This window comes from Pristiophorus japonicus, chromosome 9 (genome assembly GCF_044704955.1).
Source record: "Pristiophorus japonicus isolate sPriJap1 chromosome 9, sPriJap1.hap1, whole genome shotgun sequence".
Lineage (NCBI taxonomy): Eukaryota > Metazoa > Chordata > Chondrichthyes > Pristiophoridae > Pristiophorus > Pristiophorus japonicus.
The window spans coordinates 136963136-136983075 of NC_091985.1; the positions used below are offsets into that span (position 1 = coordinate 136963136).

The 19940-nt window shown below is 50.9% G+C and overlaps 1 protein-coding gene and 1 long non-coding RNA gene across 2 annotated transcripts in view; one reads left to right on the forward strand and one right to left on the reverse strand.

The window, feature by feature from the left end:
* The window catches only part of chgb (chromogranin B), an 85225-nt gene extending 67417 nt beyond the window's left edge, over positions 1-17808 (reverse strand). The window contains exons 1-2 of the mRNA XM_070888789.1: positions 17734-17808; positions 7951-8003 (exon numbers count right to left, since the gene is read on the reverse strand). Coding sequence (XP_070744890.1) covers positions 7951-8003; positions 17734-17753 — 73 coding nt within the window. The 5' untranslated portion in view covers positions 17754-17808. The remainder of the gene's footprint in view (positions 1-7950; positions 8004-17733) is intronic.
* A 127-nt stretch (positions 17809-17935) lies between these two features.
* The window catches only part of LOC139272702 (uncharacterized), a 40794-nt gene continuing 38789 nt past the window's right edge, over positions 17936-19940 (forward strand). The window contains exon 1 of the long non-coding RNA XR_011594946.1: positions 17936-17987. This is a non-coding gene — a long non-coding RNA (uncharacterized lncRNA). The remainder of the gene's footprint in view (positions 17988-19940) is intronic.

The following is a 19940-nucleotide window of genomic DNA, read 5'->3' on the forward strand; positions in this document are numbered from 1 at the left end:
TTTTTTCAAAGGCAGAAACTTCCAAAGTCTTCTGTCGGCTGGCTGAATCCTTCACCAACAAAATTTAAGCTTTAAACATCCGAAAAATCTCCATCCTCAGTCGCCAACTGTGATATCTTCACAGAGCACACACACACAGCTTCTTAACATGGAGGCTGCTCTGTCCGGAAGCTACCGGAAGCTGCCTGTCTGTTTATTATAACTCTGCAGCTGCAGTACACAATACGTCCACATCCACAGTATGGAGCTTCAAGCATTACAAGCTGACAGCACTTACAGACATCACATATGCAAAGGTCGCGATTGGGTCTCGGGGGACAGCCAGGAAAGGGCTTTTGATAGAGCACGCAACTTGTTATGCTCCAACAAACTGTTAACGTTATATGACCCGTGTAAGAAACTTGTTCTAACGTGCGAGGCGTTGTCCTCTGGGGTCGGGTGTGTGTTGTAGAATGTGAATGCCAATGGTCAGTTATGGCCGGTAGCTTATGCCTCCAGAAGTCTGTCCCAGGCAGAAAGGGGCTACAGGATGGTAGAAAAGGAAGCGCTAGCATGTGTATATGCAGTAAAAAAAATGTTTGGCAGGAAATTTGAGCTGGAGACAGATTACAAACCCCTAACATCCCTTTTGACCGACAACAAGGCCATAAATGCGAATGCATCGGCCCGCATACAGAGGTGGGCACTTACGTTGGCCGCCTATGACTACACAATTCGGCACAGATCGATCACTGAAAACTGTGCCGATGCACTTAGCAGGCTCCCACTAGCCACCACTGAGGAAGCAACTGAGCATGATGCTGAGATGATCATGGCTGTTGAAGCTTTCGAAAGCAAAGGCTCACCTGTGACAGCCCGTCAGATTAAAGTCTAGACAAATAAAGACCCGCTACTGTCTTTAGTTAAGAAATGTGTCCTGAATGGGGCCTGGGCAGCCACGTACGGGACATATCCTGAGGAATTTAAACCATTTCATAGGCGCAAGGATGAACTCTCGATTCAGGCCGATTGCTTATTGTGGGGAAACCGAGTAGTCATGCCCCAGAGGGGCAGAGAAGTGTTTATCAGAGAACTTCACAATGAGCACCCGGGCATTGTCATGATGAAGGCATTTGCCAGGCCACACGTTTGGTGGCCAGGGATAGATGCAGACCTGGAACTTTGTGTTCGCAGGTGCAACACATGTGCTCAGCTCGCACCCAGGGAAGCCTCCCTTAGCCCCTGGTCCTGGCCCGGCAAGCCATGGTCAAGGACTAGGCAGGTCCTTTCATGGGAAAAATGTTTTTGGTTGTAGTAGATGCCTACTCCAAATGGATTGAGTGTGCCATTTAAAATTCAAGCACATCCTCTGCCACGGTAGAAAGTCTACGGGCAACGTTCGCCGCCCACGGTCTACTGGATCTCTTGGTCAGCGACAATGGCCCGTGCTTCACAAGCACTGAATTCCAGGACTTCAAGGCAGGCAATGGAATCAACCATGTCAGAATGGCACCGTTCAAGCCGGCCTCAAACGGCCAGGTGGAACGAGCAGTGCAGATAATCAAACAGGGGATGCTCAGAATCCAAGGGGGTTCCCTACAAAGCCACTTATCACGCCTCCTGTTGGCCAATAGATCCCGACCACACTCGCTCACAGGGGTTCCACCCGCAGAGCTGCTAATGAAAAGGACGCTCAAAACCAGGTTATCCCTTATATACCCTACTATGAAAGAAATTGTTGAGAGCAGGCATCAGTCACAATATGACTACCATGACAGGAATGCGAGGGCGCGAGGTATCGATGTCAATGACCCTATTTTTGTCCTTAATTACGCTGCAGGGCCCAAATGGCTTGCAGGCACTGTGATTGCCAAAGAGGGGAATAGGGTTTTGGTAGTTAAACTTACCAATGGACAAATCTGCCCGCAAACACGTGGATCAAACTAAAAGGAGGTTCAGCAAACCCCATAGAAGAAGCAGAGGAAGAACACGACGTAGATTTTACTCCACCAGAGGTGACCGAACACCGGAACCAAGTGGAGGAGAGCCCAGTCACTGTGGGCAGTCTGGACAGGCCTGAGACACCGCAAACAGCAGACACTCAGGCCAGCGCCCAACAACCGGAGCCCCAACTCAGGCACTCTACAAGGGAGCGTAAACCACCAGAGAGACTTAACCTGTGATCCCAAGAAGACTTCTGGGGGGAGGTGATGTCATGTATTTAACTATCATTGTAACCCATGTATAAACTGACCTAAGTTGTACACCTTGAGAACATTGACCACAAGGGGGTGAACCTGTGGGAGACACTCCTAACCTGGACTTTCAGGTATAAAAGGAGAAGCTCCATCACTTGAGGTCTTGGTAATAAATGTAACTGGTCACCGAGTGACCTTCTTTCAAGTATGGGCCTCGTGTGCATTTATACTGTATAGTAAGGACATATCATTGGCGACGAGAAACTGGGATTTAAATCAAGCGAGCATGGCCACTAGCAGCACAGAAGAGAGGTACTGTGTTGGTGATGATTGGGACGACTTTATTGCGAGACTACAGCAAAGTTTTGTCACTAAGGAATGGTTAGGACAGGATTCGGCCGACAAACGCAGGGCTCATCTCCTGATGGTTTGTGGATCCAGAACGTACTCCCTGATGAAGGACCTTCTAGCGCCAGAGAAGCCAACGGACAAGACGTTCGAAGAGCTCAGTAAATTGATCGGGGAACACCTTAAACCGGCGAGCAGCATGCACATGGCGAGACACCAGTTTTACACGCACCGGCGGCGAGAAGGGCAAAGCGTTTCTGACCTCGTGGCAGATCTCCGGCGACTGGCGAGCCTATGTAAGTTCCCATGCAGAGCGGAGATGCTGCGAGACTTTTTTATTGAGGGCATCGGGAACGCTGGGGTTTTCAGGAAACTGATTGAGACCAAAGACTTGACCTTGGAAGCGGCGGCTCTGATAACCCAGACATTTATCTCAGGGGAGGAAGAGACCAGAATGATGTATGACAAAAATCTTGGCTCAAATGCGGCAAACGTCCAGGGAGTCAATATTGTTAACACGGCACACAGTTCTCTAGGCAGACAAGGGCAATCGGACATGCCCCAGCATGTAGTCGAACCCAAAGGGGGAAATCAACAGAGACAATGGCCAGCTGAAAGGAGATTCATGCCATCGCAATGGACAATGCGGCCAGTAATGGGGCCATCAACACCTGTTAATTTTGCGCTTAAGGACAGTTACAGAGACAGTTAAGAGACGATCGACTGGTAATGGACCCTTTCTTTCCAACAACGGGGCCACCAGCTCATACTGGAGGTGTGGAGGCAAACACCCAGCCAGAGTTTGCAGGTATCAGCAATATACTTGCAGAAACTGCAACGTCAGCGGTCACTTGGCGCCTATGTGCAGGAAGCCTGCAGCCAGGTTGATGTACGAGGAGGACGAGCCCAATCTAAGCCCTACAAAGCCAAATGAATCCTGGGGGAAATCACTGTAAGCTGAAGTTCAGCGAGTTCATGTGGAGCACATATACAGTTCATATACCAGGACGCCACCGATAATGATGAAAGTGCTCCTCAATGGCATCCCAGTATTAATGGAGCTAGACACCGGAGCCAACCAGTCCTTGATGTGTATCAAACAATTCAAAAGGTTGTGGGTGTCCAAGGCCAGGAGGCCAATATTATTGCCGATTTACGCACAGCTATGGACATATACAAAGGATATCATTCCGGTGCTAGGCAGCGCCACGGTAGTGGTGACCCACAAAGATTCGGAGAACAGGTTACCACTCTGAATTATCCCGGGGGATGGTCCCGCACTACTGAGGAGGAGTTGGCTTGCTGTCATGAACTGGAAATGGGGCGATGTCAATGCAATTTCTTCTGTGGAGCGAGTATCATGCTCACATGTCCTGGACAAATTTGACTCATTATATCAACCCGGCATCGGCACTTTTATGGGGGCCAAGGTAATGATTCACATAAACCCGGACGCCAGGCCAGTACACCACAAGGCCAGAGCGGTGCTGTACGTGATGCGGGAAAAGATAGAATGCGAATTGGACTGCCTGCTGAGGGAAGGCATCATCTCGCCAGTCGAATTCAGTGACTGGGCGAGCCCAATCGTGCCGCTGCTCAAGGCGGATGGGTTGGTCAGGATATGTGGTGATTACAAGGCCACCATCAATCGGGTGTCACTCCAAGACCAGTACCTGCTACCGAGAGCGGAGGACCTCTTTGCGACGCTATCCGGTGCCAAACTTTTTTCGAAATTGGACCTGACCTCAGCTTACATGACCCAGGAGCTGGCGAGTGAGTCGAAGAAGCTGACCACCATCATGACACACAAGGGGTTGTTTGCGTATAACAGATATCTGTTCGGGATTCGTTCAGCCGCCGCGATCTTTCAGCTAAATATTGAAAGCCTCCACAAGTCGATTCCAAGGACGGTGGTTTTTCAAGATGACATCCTCATCACGAGTCGCGATACTGAAGAACACCTCCACAACCTGGAGGAGGTGCTACGCAGACTGGACCGTGTAGGTCTATGACTGAAAAAGGCGAAGTGCGTTTTCTTAGCTCCAGAGGTAGAATTCCTGGGGAAGAGGGTAGCAGCAGATGGGATCAGTCCCACTGCATCCAAAACGGAAGCGATCCAGAGAGCACCAAGACCCCGTAACACGACGGAGCTGCGTTCATTCCTGGGACTCCTGAACTATTTTGGTAACTTTCTTCCCAATTTTAGCACGCTGTTAGAGCTGCTAGTCATGCTCCTATGCAAAGGTTGCGATTTGGTCTGGGGGACAGCCAGGAAAGGGCTTTTGATAGAGCATGCAACTTGTTATGCTCCAACAAACTGTTAACGTTATATGACCCGTGTAAGAAACTTGTTCTAACGTGCGATGCGTCGTCCTATGGGGTCGGGTGTGTGTTGCAGCATGTGAATGCCAATGGTCAGTTACAGCCGGTAGCTTATGCCTCCAGAAGTCTGTCCCAGGCAGAAAGGGGCTACAGGATGGTAGAAAAGGAAGCGCTAGCATGTGTATATGCAATAACAAAAATGCACCAGTACCTGTTCGGTAGGAAATTTGAGCTGGAGACAGATTACAAACCCCTAACGTCCCTTTTGGCCGACAACAAGGCCATAAATGCGAATGCATCGGCCCGCATACAGAGGTGGGCACTTACGTTAGCTGCCTATGACTACACAATTCGGCACAGACCGGGCACGGAAAACTGCGCCGATGCACTCAGCAAGCTCCCACTAGCCACCACTGAAGGGGCAACTGAGCATGATGCTGAGATGGTCATGGCTGTTGAAGCTTTCGAAAGCGAAGGCTCACCTGTGACAGCCCGTCAGATTAAAGTCTGGACAAATAAAGATCCGCTACTGTCTTTAGTTAAGAAATGTGTCCTGAATGGGGCCTGGGCAGCCACGTATGGGGCATGCCCTGAGGAATTTAAACCGTTTCATAGGTGCAAGGATGAACTCCCGATTCAGGCCAATTGCCTACTGTGGGGAAACCGAGTAGTCATGCCCCAGAGGGGCAGATAGGTGTTTATCAGAGAACTTCACAATGAGCACCCGGGCATTGTCATGATGAAGGCAATTGTTAGACTCCACGTTTGGAGGCCAGGGATAGATGCAGACCTGGAACTTTGTGTTCGCAGGTGTAACACGTGTGCTCAGCTGGGCAACGCACCCAGGGAAGCCCCCCTTAGCCTCTGGTCCTGGCCCACCAAGCCATGGTCAGGCATCCATGTGGACTATACAGGTCCTTTCATTGGAAAAATATTTTTGCTTGTAATAGACGCCTACTCCAAATGGATCGAGTGTGCCATTTTAAATTCAAGCACATCCTCTGGCACGGTAGAAAGTCTACAGGCAATGTTCGCCGCCCATGGTCCACCGGATGTCTTAGTTAGCGACAATGGCCCATGCTTCACAAGCACTGAATTCCAGGACTTCATGGTAGGCAATATAATCAACCATGTCAGAACAGCACCGTTCAAGCCGGCCTCAAACGGCCAGGCGGAACGAGCAGTGCAGATAATCAAACAGGGGATGCTCAGAATCCAAGGGGGTTCCCTACAAAGCCGCTTATCACGCCTCCTGTTGGCCAATAGATCCCGACCACACTCACTCACAGGGGTTCCACCCGCAGAGCTGCTAATGAAAAAGACGCTCAAAACCAGGTTATCCCTTATATATCCTACTATGAAAGAAATTGTTGAGAGCAGGCGTCAGTCACAATGTGACTACCATGACAGGAATGCGAGGGCGCGATGTATTGATGTCAATGACTCTGTTTTTGTCCTTAATTACGCTGCAGGGCCCAAATGGCTTGCAGGTACTGTGATTGCCAAAGAGGGGAATAGGGTTTTGGTAGTTAAACTTACCAATGGACATATCTGCTGCAAACACGTGGATCAAACTAAAAGGAGGTTCAGCAACCCCATAGAAGAAGCAGAGGAAGAACACGACGTAGAGTTTACTCCACCACAGGTGTCCGAACACCAGAATCAAGTGGAGGAGAGCCCAGTCACTGTGGGCAGTCCGGACAGGTCTGAGGCACTGCAAGCAGCAGACACTCAGGCCAGCGCCCAACAACCGGAGCCCCAACTCAGGCACTCTACAAGGTAGCGTAAACCACCAGAGAGACTTAACCTGTGATCCCAAGAAGACATTGGGGGGGAGGTGATGTCATGTATTCAACTATCATTGTAACTCATGTATAAGCTGACCTAAGTTGTACACCTTGAGAACATTGACCACAAGGGGGTGAACTTGTGGGAGACACTCTTAACTTGGACTTTCAGGTATAAAAGTGAAAGCTCCACCCACCTTTATCACTTGAGGTCTTGGTAATAAAGGTAACTGGTCACCGAGTGACCGAGTGTCCTTCTCCCAGGTATGGGCCTCGTGTGGATTTATACTGTATAGTAAGGACATATCAATACTTTTGTTTTTGCCCGGAGGGAGGGGGTGGGGGGTGTGCTACCGGCTCCCGCGAAATTGAATGGGAGGTAACGGAGGAAATAACACGGTAGCACCCCAAGCCGCTGCACAGCCAGTGATGACATCATTGGTGTGCGCGGCGACCCCTTAGCACCCCACGGCAGAAATTGCCAAGCGCCCCGGTGTCAGCGCTTGCCTCGAGGGTCGCGAACCGGGCCGAACTCCACTCCCGGGGTGGAAGTTACGGGGGAGGTACGCCGCCATTATTTTGTTTTGGCCATCTCACCGGTCGGTCCGTCTTGTTGCTCCATAGCCACCATGGCGCAGCCTGGCAATCCGTTTGCGGGCTGGGCTGTGGCCTCAGCACCATGCCGCCCTGGTGGCTCAGTGGAGGCCATTAACAGAAGGAGAGGGCCATTGAAACGCGTTTATGCGATGCGGAGGAGCTGGTACCGCTGGAGTAGCGCCCCGGATACCGCCCCAACAGGAAGTGGAGCGCAATGTCGTACGCTTCACTTCCTGTTGGGGCAGTATCCAGGGTGCTACTCGGGAGCAGGAAGTCCCTCCCCGACTAGGTTACCGCCTCCAAGCGGAGCGCTGGGGAATATCTCCATCTTAATCTCTCCTGCCTTTTACCCTATCACAGACTTTCCATTTTATTCTTTCCACCCCTCCCCCTCACCCTGCCTCTGTACTTGCTTAAAGCCTGTTATATCTCTAACTTTCTCCAGTTCTGACAAAAGGTCAGCCTGAAACGTTAACTCTGTTTCTCTCTCTACAAATGCTGCCTGACCTGCTGAATATTTCCAGCAATTTCTGTTTTTATTTTTGTTACTGACTGCTGGTGCTGCACCTTGGGTCAAAATCACACTGGTAATTAGTGTGCAGTAGTTTTCATTCCACACTAAGGCAGGGCATTTGTCAATGGTTGATACAATCCCTTCACTTTGCATCCTGTTAACATGTCTCTGTGTTCTACCAAACTATATATCATCTTGAACTCACCAGTGTTACTGTTTGACACTCTCCAAAGGTTGCATTTGATGCTAATACAGAGCCTAGATTTAAAAAATAAATTCACTACAATTAGTAATAAAGGGATTAACTGGCTCAACAATAAAACAGAAATGCTCGTTATTTTTTATTAAGTTCAAGCCGGTAAAACATTTTCTTCAAGTGACATGAGGGTTGTGATCAGAATAATGTTGATGTGAAAGTGGTGCAGTGATTATACACAAGAGATGTGAGCGGGGGCAGGGCAATGAGACCTTGTGAACATTTTGCTGACTTAAAAGAATTTTTGATCATTACAAGAATGGCTCCGATTTTAACTGCAGGCTGGTTTTGGGCAGAAACTCACCCACTGCAGGAGAAAATAGGGGTATTTTAACTCCCAGGCCTCTTTACACTGCCGGGACAGGCAAGACGTGGGCAGGAAGTGGCTCCCTGCCTCTGGAAAATCGGGCGGCCTTGGACACCCACCAGCACTCGGGTAAGTCTGGGGAAGAAGGTCCTGCAACTTGGTCTGAGAAATGATGCGTGCCCAAAATATTAGCCTAGCTTTTCTCTTTACAGATGCTGATGGGCACTCAGTGCTTTTGTAGCATTTTATGTTCCGTAGTCATTTCCAGCAGGATGTTTGGACTGTCAATAGTTTTACCGCCACACAAAAGGAAAAAACTGCGGATGCTGGAAATCTGAAATTAAAAGAAAAAATGCTGGAAATACTCAGCAGGTCAGACAGCATCTGTGGAGAAAGAAACAGAGTTAACGACTGGAATTTTAACTTCTGAATCGGGTCGGCTGCGTGTGGGCCCTGTAGTGCGTCGGGAAGGCGATGTCTTGGTCAGCCTAATCTTCAGAGCGACTTTAGCTTAATGGCCCCAATTAAACCAGCCATGCGTGTTTGATGATGTCATCGATGACTCATATCTAGTGCGCATATACATAAATATAAGCAGCCTTGTGCACAACTCATTTGAAGTTTGCTAAAGGAGCGTGGAAGGCGCATTGGAAAGGTTGGAGTTATTGAGCAAAATGAAAAATATGAATACCCAAAGGCAGAGAGTTGCACCTCGCTTTACAGATTCTCGCTGCATGTTCTGGGTTGAGGCAGTAAGAGCACGCAGAGAGGTCCTCTTCCCAGCAGATAGGTGCAAGAGACCTCAGTAAGAGACCAAAAGGGACGGCCTGGAAATAACAGAGGAGGTGAGCAGCAGGGAGGTTGTGAGGAGGACCTGGATCCGGTGCAGGAAGAGGTTCAATGATCTGATGAGATCAGGAATGGTGAGTGCAATGCCACACTCACCTTCGTCCGGATGTGCCTGTCAACACATCCCCATCACCCTGCCTTCCCAAGCCTACTCCTTCACGTCATTCCTCACACCAGCATAGCTTCCACGTCCACCCATCCCTCTCTATGTACATACTCACATCTCCACCTGACTTACCACCCCTGACACTCATCCTCATCCTACTGCAATCATAGCGAGCATCACCACAGAAAGAGGCCATTTGGCAATGCCACCCCACTCTCTCATAGTCACCCTCGACAGATGTAGCCCATCTGTTCCTTGCACTCATTCCATCACTCTCACTCAAACCTCTCTTCTTTCGCTCTTTGCAGGAGAAAAGAGCGCACGACAACAGGGAGAGGGAGAGAACCGGAGGTGGACCTCCAGAGTTTGCACACCTTACAGCAGCAGAGTAGGGGGCTCTGGAGACCTCGGGAGCTCAAGAGAAGCTGGCAGTGGGCGATGGAGAGAGGGGGACATCCCAGCAACCTGGTGACAGAATCACATCTCATAAAGCCACATGGCATACAGCAGTCACTCAGATGGTGACTGATGCCAGCAGCCAGTTAAATGTGCATAATGATAATGTTACCCATTCTTATTATAACACTTCTAATTCATCCTCGTTACTCTCCCACAGGTCCATCAAGTGCCCCCCTCCCCCCCCCACTGTCCAGCCAGAGAAGAAAGACGACTCCTCAGAGGGGCCACCAGCCTCTGAGGGTGCACTGTCAGCAAACCCAAGCACACCCAGCACCAGCGCAGATACACACACCTTGGTGGGTCCTTTGGGCCATAGTGTAGAGTTGTCACCTGGTGTCTCACAATTTACAACTAAGCAAGAGTGGATGGTGTTGACAGAGACAGCAGTGGAGACTCGTCGCCGGAGAGCGCGGGACGTTCCAAGCTCTGCTGAGCTGCATGCAGATGCTGAGCCTCGGGGGCCATTGATAAAGAGGGTGATCTTGGAGGGGGAGCAACAATTGCAGGAGGATCTGGCAGATTTTGCAGCTGTGATGTCTGCAAATGTGCAGAGAATGGGCACCACCATGTCGCAGGCGATGACGACAACGTGCTCTAGCATGGAAAGGATAGCCACCTGCATGGAACAGCTAATGCGCCACTCACATTCTAGCTATAGAGAACAGATGGCAGAGGCTCATAGACCTCCTCTCAGGATCCAAACGTAGACTTGGGTCCTCATGGCCCCACTGCTGTGAGCAAGGTGCTCTCCAGCTCTTTGTTAGTAGGGACATTTGGGTGGCCCATGAGAGGGATGATAGCGAGAAGGGACATGGAAGTGGGGGCTCTCCTCAAAGCGCTCACACTTCTTCCCTGTTGCCTCCCCCTCAGTCAGAGCCCCAGATGCCTCCTGGGACAGTCCTGGATGCCCCTGCACAGTCGCAGGAGAAGCAGACTTTGATGGCGCCGTCACAGGCTCCAAAACCCATGAAAAAACTTTTTTACGCAGCGAGTAGTTAGGATCTGGAATGCACTGCCTGAGGGGATGCTGGTGATGGACTCAATCATAGCTTTCAAAAGGGAATTGGACAAAAATATGCAGGGCTACGAGGAAAGAGCAGGGGAGTGGGACTAGCTAAAGTGTTCTTACAGAGCGCGGGCACAGGCTCGATAGGCTGAATGGCCTCTTTCTGTGCTGTAACATGATTCTATACATCTGTCAAAAGTATCTGACGAGTTGCAGCAGGGAAGTGAGCAGCCTGCTTCTATCTCTGCTAAAACCACAGGGGTTGCACCTCATAGAAGCACTCGGAAAAGAAAAATGACACAATAGCAGATGCACAAGGGTGTATCAAAAAATGTTAGTGGTAAGTTTCAGTTACTATGATTACACATGGCCCCACTTTGCACCACTTTTGGGTCTTGTCATTATTGCCTCAAACCTTGGAGGTGGCTTTAACCTCGAGCGTTGAGGCTTTGGGTGAGAGGAGTGGATTGGTCCTTGTAGTGGGTATGCTTTGTGGGCAAAATTGCCCTTTTTTATAACTCTTTTAGCGCCTCTGGGGGCAAAACAGTTTTCGCCTTGGGGAGGGGGTGCTACTACCACCTGAGAAATTGCCCGGGAGGTTGCGGAGGCAACCATCGGCGTGCGTGGCAACCCCTCGCCGCCCTGTGCTGACCCCTTAACGCCCTGCGGGGGTAACTGCCCTCTGGGCCGTGTGGCTGGTGTGGACATCGGGCAGTGATTAAAGCAGAGGGCACCAATATGTTGTTGTTGTTGGAGGGGGATTGAGGGGGGGGGGACTTCATAAAGCATGTGGCTGCATTGGAGCAAGTTAAGTAAATCTGACCATGATGCGACCATACCGGGCCTCCCAGGCAGCAATGTGTGCTGCTGCTGGTACCATCTTCACCTCAGGTTCATCCTCCTCCTTGTCTTCCTCCTCCACCTCCTTTGATGAGGCTGTATGCTGTGCACCATGCTCCTCCTGCAGCTCCAACCCTCGCTGCTGCACTATCTTGTGCAGCGTGCAGCAAACGACGATGATTCTTGAGACCCTGGCTGAAGGTTTCCTCCAGATCTGTCAAGGCATCTGAAGCATATCTTCAGCAAGCCTGTTCCTTGCTCTATGACACATCTGGTGGACATGTGGCTCTCATTATAATGCTCCTCCACCTCAGTACTTGGTCTCCTCAGGGGTGTCTTGAGCCACATCTTAAGTGGATAGACCTTGTCTCCAATAGACAGCCACTAAGTGTGTTTGGAGGTGTGAAGAGCTGATGGAGGATGGACTGGCCCAGCACGAAAGAGTCATGACAGCTGCCAGGGAATTTGGCGCACACATGCATAATCATCTTTCGATGGTTGCAGACCAGTTATACATTGAAAGAGTGGAAGTTCTTGCAGTTCACAAACACTCCTGGGTGATGATGGGGTGTCTTCATGGCCAGACATGTGTGCAGTCGATGGTGCCCTGTTCAGCCAGAGCTACAAAGTCAAGAGAGTCTGCTTAGTAACACTGGTCTCAACAGTGGCAAAGTTGATATCATTGGCTGACTTGTCAAAGATGGCATTGATCACCTGGGTGATGCATCTGTGGGCAGCCGTCTGCGCGATCCTGCAAATGTCTGCTGCAGATCCCTGGAAGGAGCCTGAGGAGAAGAAGTTGAGGGTGGTGATGACTTTGACAACCACTGCTAAGGTGTGTCCACCAGGACCTCTGGGCTGCAGATTTTGTTCCAGCAGGCGACAAATGCCTGAGCCTCCTGAAGCACTGCTGCTCAGTCATGTTGAGGAAGCTCATCCCCTGCCTGTATACCCTCTGTTGGGAATATTGCCCCCAGCATGGTGCAGCCCTGTGCTAACCATTGTCTCCTGTGAGACATCAGATCATTGAGGATGTGGTGTCCTTACACCTCACTATAGAATCACACGAGGCATGTACTGCAGACAAAGTCACTACGTGACCTGAACCTTTATTCCCAGGACCAAGAATTGCTGACCCTGCGTGGGAGCACCCTTTATATACCTGGATGACCAGGTGAGGAGTGTCTCCCACAAGCTCACCCCCTGTGGTCAAGGTGTGCATTACTCAGGTGTATACAGTTTATAGTGTTGTTACATAAGGGTTACAGTTACATGAAGGTTACAAACATGACATCACCTCCCCCCAACGTCTTTGGGTCAAAGATTGAGTCTTTCAGGTGGTCGACGCTCTCTCGTGGAGCGCCGCAGTTGGGGCTCTGGTGGTTGAGCCTTGGCATGCGTCTCTGTCGCCTGAGGTGATTCCGGCCTGTCCGGGCTGGCCGCAGGGACTGTGCATGCTGGTGAATGTCCTTGTTGCTCGTTTACTGGCAGTGGTGTGGGTGACATCTCATGATCTTCCTTAGGTTCCTCAGTGTCCATGCTGAACCTTTTCTTTACTTGGTCCAGATGTTTGCGGCATATCTGCCCATTGTTAAGTCTGATCACTGTGACCCTATTCCCCTCTTTGCCAATTACAGTACCCTCAAGCCAGTTGGGTCCCAAAGCATGATTGAGAATGAATACAGGGTGATCGATTTCTATGCATCTCCCCACTGAGTTGCGATCATGGCACTCGATTTGGGACTGGCGTTTGCCCTCAACAATGTCTGACAGGGCTGGTTGAATGAGGGACAGCTGCGTTTTAAGCGTGCGTTTCATGAGTAGTTCTGCGGGCGGGACTCCCGTGAGCGAATGCGGCCGGGACCTATAGGCCAGCAGGAGGCGCGATAGGCGGTACTGAAGGGAGGGCCCTTGAATCCGGAGCATGCCCTGTTTTATGATTTGAACCGCACGTTCCACCTGGCCATTGGAAGCCGGCTTGAACGGTGCTGTCCTGACGTGTTTGATAACATTACCCGACATAAACGCCTGGAATTCATAGCTAGTGAAACACGGGCCATTGTCGCTAACCAGGATGTCCGGCAAGCCGTGGGTCGCAAAGACCGCACGCAGACTCTCCACGGTGGTGGATGTCATGCATGAATTCAATATGATGCACTCGATCCATTTCAAGTATGCATCGACAACAATCAGGAACATTTTCCCCATGAACGGGCCCGCGTCGTCTACGTGAACACGAGACCATGGCCTGGTGGGCCAGGGCCACGGGCTGAGTGGGGCCTCCCTGGGGGCATTTCCCAGCTGAGCACACGTCGTGCACTTGTGAACCCAGTGTTCCAGGTCTGAATCAATTCCCGGCCACCATACATGTGACCGGGCAATGGCCTTCATTAGCACGATGCATGGGTGCTCGCTGTGGAGTTCCCTGATGAATGCTTCCCTTCCTTTCTGGGGCATGACTACCCGGCTGCCCATAGCAGGCAGTCGGCTTGGATGGAGAGCTCGTCCATCCGTCTGTGAAACGGCCTGCCTCCTCGGGGCACGCTCCGTGTGCGGGCGCCCAATCCCCGGTCAGGACTCATTTCTTTATCAGGGATAGGAGGGGATCTCTGTTGGTCCAGATTTTGATCTGGTGGGCTGTGATGGGGGAGCTTGCGGTGTCGAAAGCCTCAACGGCCATGACCATCTCCGCACTTTGCTCCGACGCCCCCTCGGTGGTCGCCAGTGGGAGCCTGCTGAGCGCGTCAGCGCAATTTTCGGTGCCTGGCCGGTGCCGTATGGTGTAGTCATACACAGCCAGCGTGAGGGCCCACCGCTGTATGCGAGCTGACGCATTGGCATTGACAGCCTTGCTGTCGGACAACAGGGATGTTAACGGCTTGTAGTCTGTTTCTAACTCGAACCTTCTGCCGAAAAGGTACTGGTGCATCATTTTCACCCCGTAGACACATGCGAGTGCTTCCTTTTCAACCATCCCATATCCCCGTTCTGCCTGGGAGAGCGACCTGGAGGCATAAGCCGCAGGTTGGAGTTGGCCCTCATCATTACTTTGCTGCAACACACACCCAACCCCATAGGATGATGCATCACACGTTAAAACCAGTTTCTTGCAGGGGTTGTACAAGATCAACAGCTTGTTAGAACAAAGCAGGTTCTGCGCCCGATTGAAAGCCCGTTCTTGACAGTCCCCCCAAAACCATTCACAACCCTTACGCAGGAGCACGTGCAGCGGCTCCAACAATGTGTTTAAGTTCGGCAGAATGTTCCCGAAGTAGTTCAATAGTCCCAGAAATGGCCGCAACTCTGATGTGTTGCCGGGCCTGGGTGCACGACGGCTCGCCTCCGTTTTGGATTCGGTAGGCCGGATCCCATCTGCGGCAACCCTCCTGCCCAAAAACTCAACCTCTTGGGCCAAAACACACACTTAGACTTCTTTAGTCGCAAGCCTACCCAGTCCAGTCGGCGTAACACCTCCTCCAGGTTGTGGAGATGTTCCTCGGTGTCTCGACCCGTGATTAGGATGTCATCTTGGAATACGATTGTTCCAGGGATGGATTTGAGCAGGCTTTCCATGTTCCTCTGGATGATAGCGGCCGATGAATGAATGCCAAACGGAAGCCTTTTGTAAATGAATAGCCCCTTGTGCGTAGTGATGGTGGTCAGAAGCTTGGATTCTTCAGCCAGTTCCTGAGTCATGTAGGCTGAAGTGAGGTCCAACTTGGTGAACAGCTTGCCACCTGCCAGCGTGGCAAAAAGATTCTCCGCTCTCGGAAGCGGGTATTGATCCTGTAGTCACACTCGGTTGATGGTGGCCTTGTAGTCGCCACAAATCCTGACCGATCCATCTGCTTTAAGGACAGGAACGATGGGGCTTGCCCAGTCACTGAATTCAACAGGCGAAATTATGCCCTCTCTTAGCAGCCTGTCCAACTCACTCTCAATTCTCTCACGCATCACATACAGCACGGCTCTGGCTTTGTGGTGCACTGGTCTGGTGTCCGGGGTGATGCGTATCACTACTTTGGTGCCATTTAAAGTCCCGACACCTGGTTGAAAAAGTCGCTCAAATTTCTGCAGGACCTGTGAGCATGAACTTCGCTCCACAGATGAAATGGCGTGCACATCCCCCCATTTCCAGTTCATCTCGGCTAGCCAGCTCCTCCCCAAGCGTGTGGGACCAAAACCTGGGACAATCCAGAGTGGCAGCCGGTTCTCCGATCCATTGTGTGTGACCACCAAGTTTGTACTGCCTAGTACTGGGATGATCTCTCTGGTGTACGTCCATAACTGCGTGTCAATGCGTTCTAGTTTAGGCCTGTTAGCTTTGAGTGACCATAGTTTTTCAAATTGTTGGGCACTCATAAGTGACTGGCTGGCTCCTGTGTCCAGCTCCATGCGTACCAGGATGCCATTTAATTGAACTTTCATCATCATAGGTGGCGTTTTGGTATACGAGCTGTGGATGTCTGCCACATGAATCCACTGGACTTCAGCGTCCATAGCTTTGCCATCTCCCTGCCTTGTAGACCCCTCGTCTGGAACCTCTGCCTCATAAACTAGCCTCGCTACGGGCTTTCTGCACATTCTGGCCAGATGTCCACTGAAGTTACAGTTTCTGCAGATAAACTGCTGAAACCTACAGGTTCTCGCAGCATGTCTGCCACTGCACCTCCAGCATGAGTTGAGATTGTTGTGAACAAAGGAACTGTTAACAAGCATTCCTCTCTCATTGTCTCTTTGATTACTCCTGAGCATTCTGTTGCTGAGTGTCAATGATCCCATCCCGGGATGCATTGTCCCTTGTGATGGCATGAATTGCTGATCCCCCTGCCATTGTCTCTGTCGCTGGCCCACCCTAGAGCCTGTTGCTGCCTGGCCGGTGTCGAATTGCCCTTGCCTGCCTGCGGGGTTCTGAATCTCGTTTACAATGTTAACTCCCTGGTCCATCGCCACGTTGGAACCAGGGCTGCGCGCATAAATTATCTTGGTCTCCTCTTCCCCTGCCATGAAGGTCTGAGCTATCAACATTGCCCTTTCCAAAGTCAAGTCCTTGGTCTCAACAAGCTTCCTGAAAATCCCGGCATGACCAATGCCCTCAATGAAGAAATCCCTTAACATCTCCCCCCTGCAGGCGTCTGTGAACTTACAGAGGCTGGCCAAATGTCGAAGGTCCGCAACGAAGTCCGATATGCTTTGTCCCCCCTGACACCGGTGTGTGTAGAACCGGTGCCGGGCCATGTGTATACTGCTCGGCGGTTTGAGGTGCTCACCGATGAGAGTGCTGAACTCTTCAAAAGACTTGTCCGCCGGCTTCTCGGGTGCAAGCAGGTCTTTCATCAGCGAATACGGCTTGGATCCACAACTTGTCAGTAAATGCGCCCTCTGCTTGCCAGCCGCTTCCTCTCCCAGCCAGTCCTTCGTGACAAAGCTCTGCTGGAGCCTCTCAATGAAATCATCCCAGTCCTCACCAACACAGTACCGTTCCTCTGTGCTACCGGTGGCCATCCTCGTGGGTCGTTGATTCCCCTTTCTCGTCACCAAATGTGGTGTCCTTACACCTCACTATAGAATCACACGAGGCATGTACTGCAGACAAAGTCACCACGTGACCTGAACCTTTATTCCCAGGACCAAGAAATGCTGACCCTGTATGGGACCTCCCTTTATATACCTGGATGACCAGGTGAGGAGTGTCTCCCACAAGTTCACCCCCCCGTGGTCAAGGTGTGCATTACTCAGGTGTATACAGTGTACAGTGTTGTTACATAAGGGTTACAATTATGTGAAGGTTACAGACATGACAGAGGAGAAGGCTACTTGTTGTGGTTGCTGCTGCTGCTGGTGGTGGGATTCAACTTGGTCCGATTCTTAGGACCAATGTGAGCCAGGAAAAGTAATAGATTGCAGGTAAAGAGGAAATGAGAGGGCCAGTCCCACAATATTGTGATAGTGAGTGGCAATGTGGTGAGAGTGGCTTCCGAGGTTTCAAAACTGACCTGCAAGCTGCAGCCACTGTAATCTGTAGCCAAGATGTAGTTAGCAAAAGCCTTTCCATGAGACAAGAAATGAGGTGTAATGTGGGAGTATTTGTGCTTTTCCCAGCTCACAATGAATCAACTCGCCAATGGCCACTGAGTCTCCGCCTCCCCTTCACAGGCGATGTACCTGAGCTGCATGAATCCCATGCTTCTGCAGTAAACTTCAGTAGCTGGCGTTAAAATCACTCGGAAGGGTCTGTAAAAAAACATTTCAATGAGGTCGCCTGCCTCTGCCGATCGGTCCGTGTCACGCCTTCAAAGCCACAAGGTGGCGGGATGACAGCGGGTTCCCGACGTGCTTGCGACTTCCGGAATTTTTACTGCCGACCCGCCTCCAAATCTGTATGCGTGATAATGGGAAAACTCCGGCCAACATTTCAGGTAAATGACCTTTCATCAGAACTGGGAGAAGTTACAGAGTTAACAGTTTATAAGCAAGTACAGAGTGGGGGAAGGTCTGCGACAGGGTGGAAGGCAGGAGAGATTAAATAACAAAAGGGATGATAGTGCAAAGCTAAAGGGGATGGTAATGAGATAAGTAAAGAACAAAAGCTGGGTCGAGAGGAGATATTAAAGACAACACCTGTGTCTGAAAAAATGGGAGCAGTGGTTATGATCTGAAATTGTTGAACTCAATGTTGAGTTATAAAATATAAAGGGGGAGAAATGTGCCCTGTTTGGGGCGTTAACTTTTTAAATTTTGAAAAATGAGTGCCAACAAAGGAATCTTAACTTCCTCTAAATTGGGCTTTAGTCCCCCAGGAAGGAAGAGGGGCGGTAAATCAAGCGTTAATGATCTCAGTGGGGTGCTACAGGGGCGCTACCATCTGAGTGCCACCAAATTTCAGGTGAGACTTGCATTCAGCAATCATCCTTCAATCCTTCACATTGGCTCATTCCAGCTCTTAAAAGGGAGGTTCTACCAAGCTGCAGTTGCTCATTTTCACCATTCTTCCAACTGAACTCGACCTGACACCAACTGAGGGACCTCATGCTGTTCTTAATCCAGAATCAAAAGGAGAGAGCTCATAGGTTTAATGACGTCGCATTGGAGGCTTTGGTGGGGGCAGTCGAACAAAGGAGGGAAGTGCTCTTCCCGGCAGGTGGAAAGAGGCTATTTGCCCATGTCTTCAGTGCCATGTGGAGGGAAGTGGCAGAGGAGGTCTCGGCTAGTAGTCTCGTAGAACGCAGCCTCGCCCAGTGCCGTAAGTTCAACGACCTCAGTCAAGGTTAGTATATGCTTCAACAAGTCCTGGTTTGCGTAGAGTGCAAAGACATCTGAACCTGTCTCTGCACTCTGCACAGACCAGCACTCCCCCACCACTCTCCCACCAAACATCTGTAACTACTCAAACTCACATCATCATCTCACGCCTTGCCTACATTCACAGCTGTTCAACGATGACAGGCATATCTCCCGGACTCTCTCACATTCATTTCTTTTGCAGGCCAAGATGGCACACAACAGAAGGGAGCAGCAGAGGACAGGCGGGGGTGAACCTCAGCTCCAGCAACTGTCAGAAATAGAGGAGCGAGTGCTGTGGCTCATTGGCCAGCAAGTGGTGGGTGCCGTGGACTTCGGCGCGTCGACCCCGCTGGGGGCAGCAACGCTATCTTTATGCCCTCTCCTTTTCTCGTCCCACTTCCCCCTCACACCAAAGGACTTTATCACTTTCCAGCTCCTGATACTGTCTGCATTCCCCGCACCAGTCCTGCCCCCCCTGCTCTCACCTTAATGCGAGTCTTGTGCCTTCATGCTTTCAGATAATCAACCAACAGATGTCCAGCCTGTCTTTGAGCCTCCCACTGAGAGTGAGGAAGGAGAAGAGGAGGAGGACACAAGCACCGTGTCACTGTATCTCTTCCCCACAGGCACCAGCTCACAGACTGGCATTATGCAATCGTTAGAGGCAAGCTTAGTAGAAGGATCTGCACTGGGTGATGCACCGGGGACGAGCGGGCTGCAGCAAGGCCAGGGGGAAAGGGTACCTCAGGAGCCAGCTTCCCGGAGGGGAAGTTCGTGCGTGCGTTCTGCTGCACAGGACTCAGATGAGGACCTCGATGGGGATGTGTTGACAACAAGGGTGATGACCATGCACTCTGAGATGATAAGTGCAATGGCAATGGTAAGGAGCGTTGAGGAGACTGGCTCCAACATTGCACACAGCTCTGTGCATACCATGGAGCCCATCATTTCCAGACTGCTGATGATGACAGACTCCCAGAGAGACCGTGCGAATCCAGTATTCATGACACGTGTCATGGGCGACGTGGCAGCCTCCGTTGCAGCACAGGCAGAAGCAACACTACGTCTTAGTGCTGTACTGCAGAGAA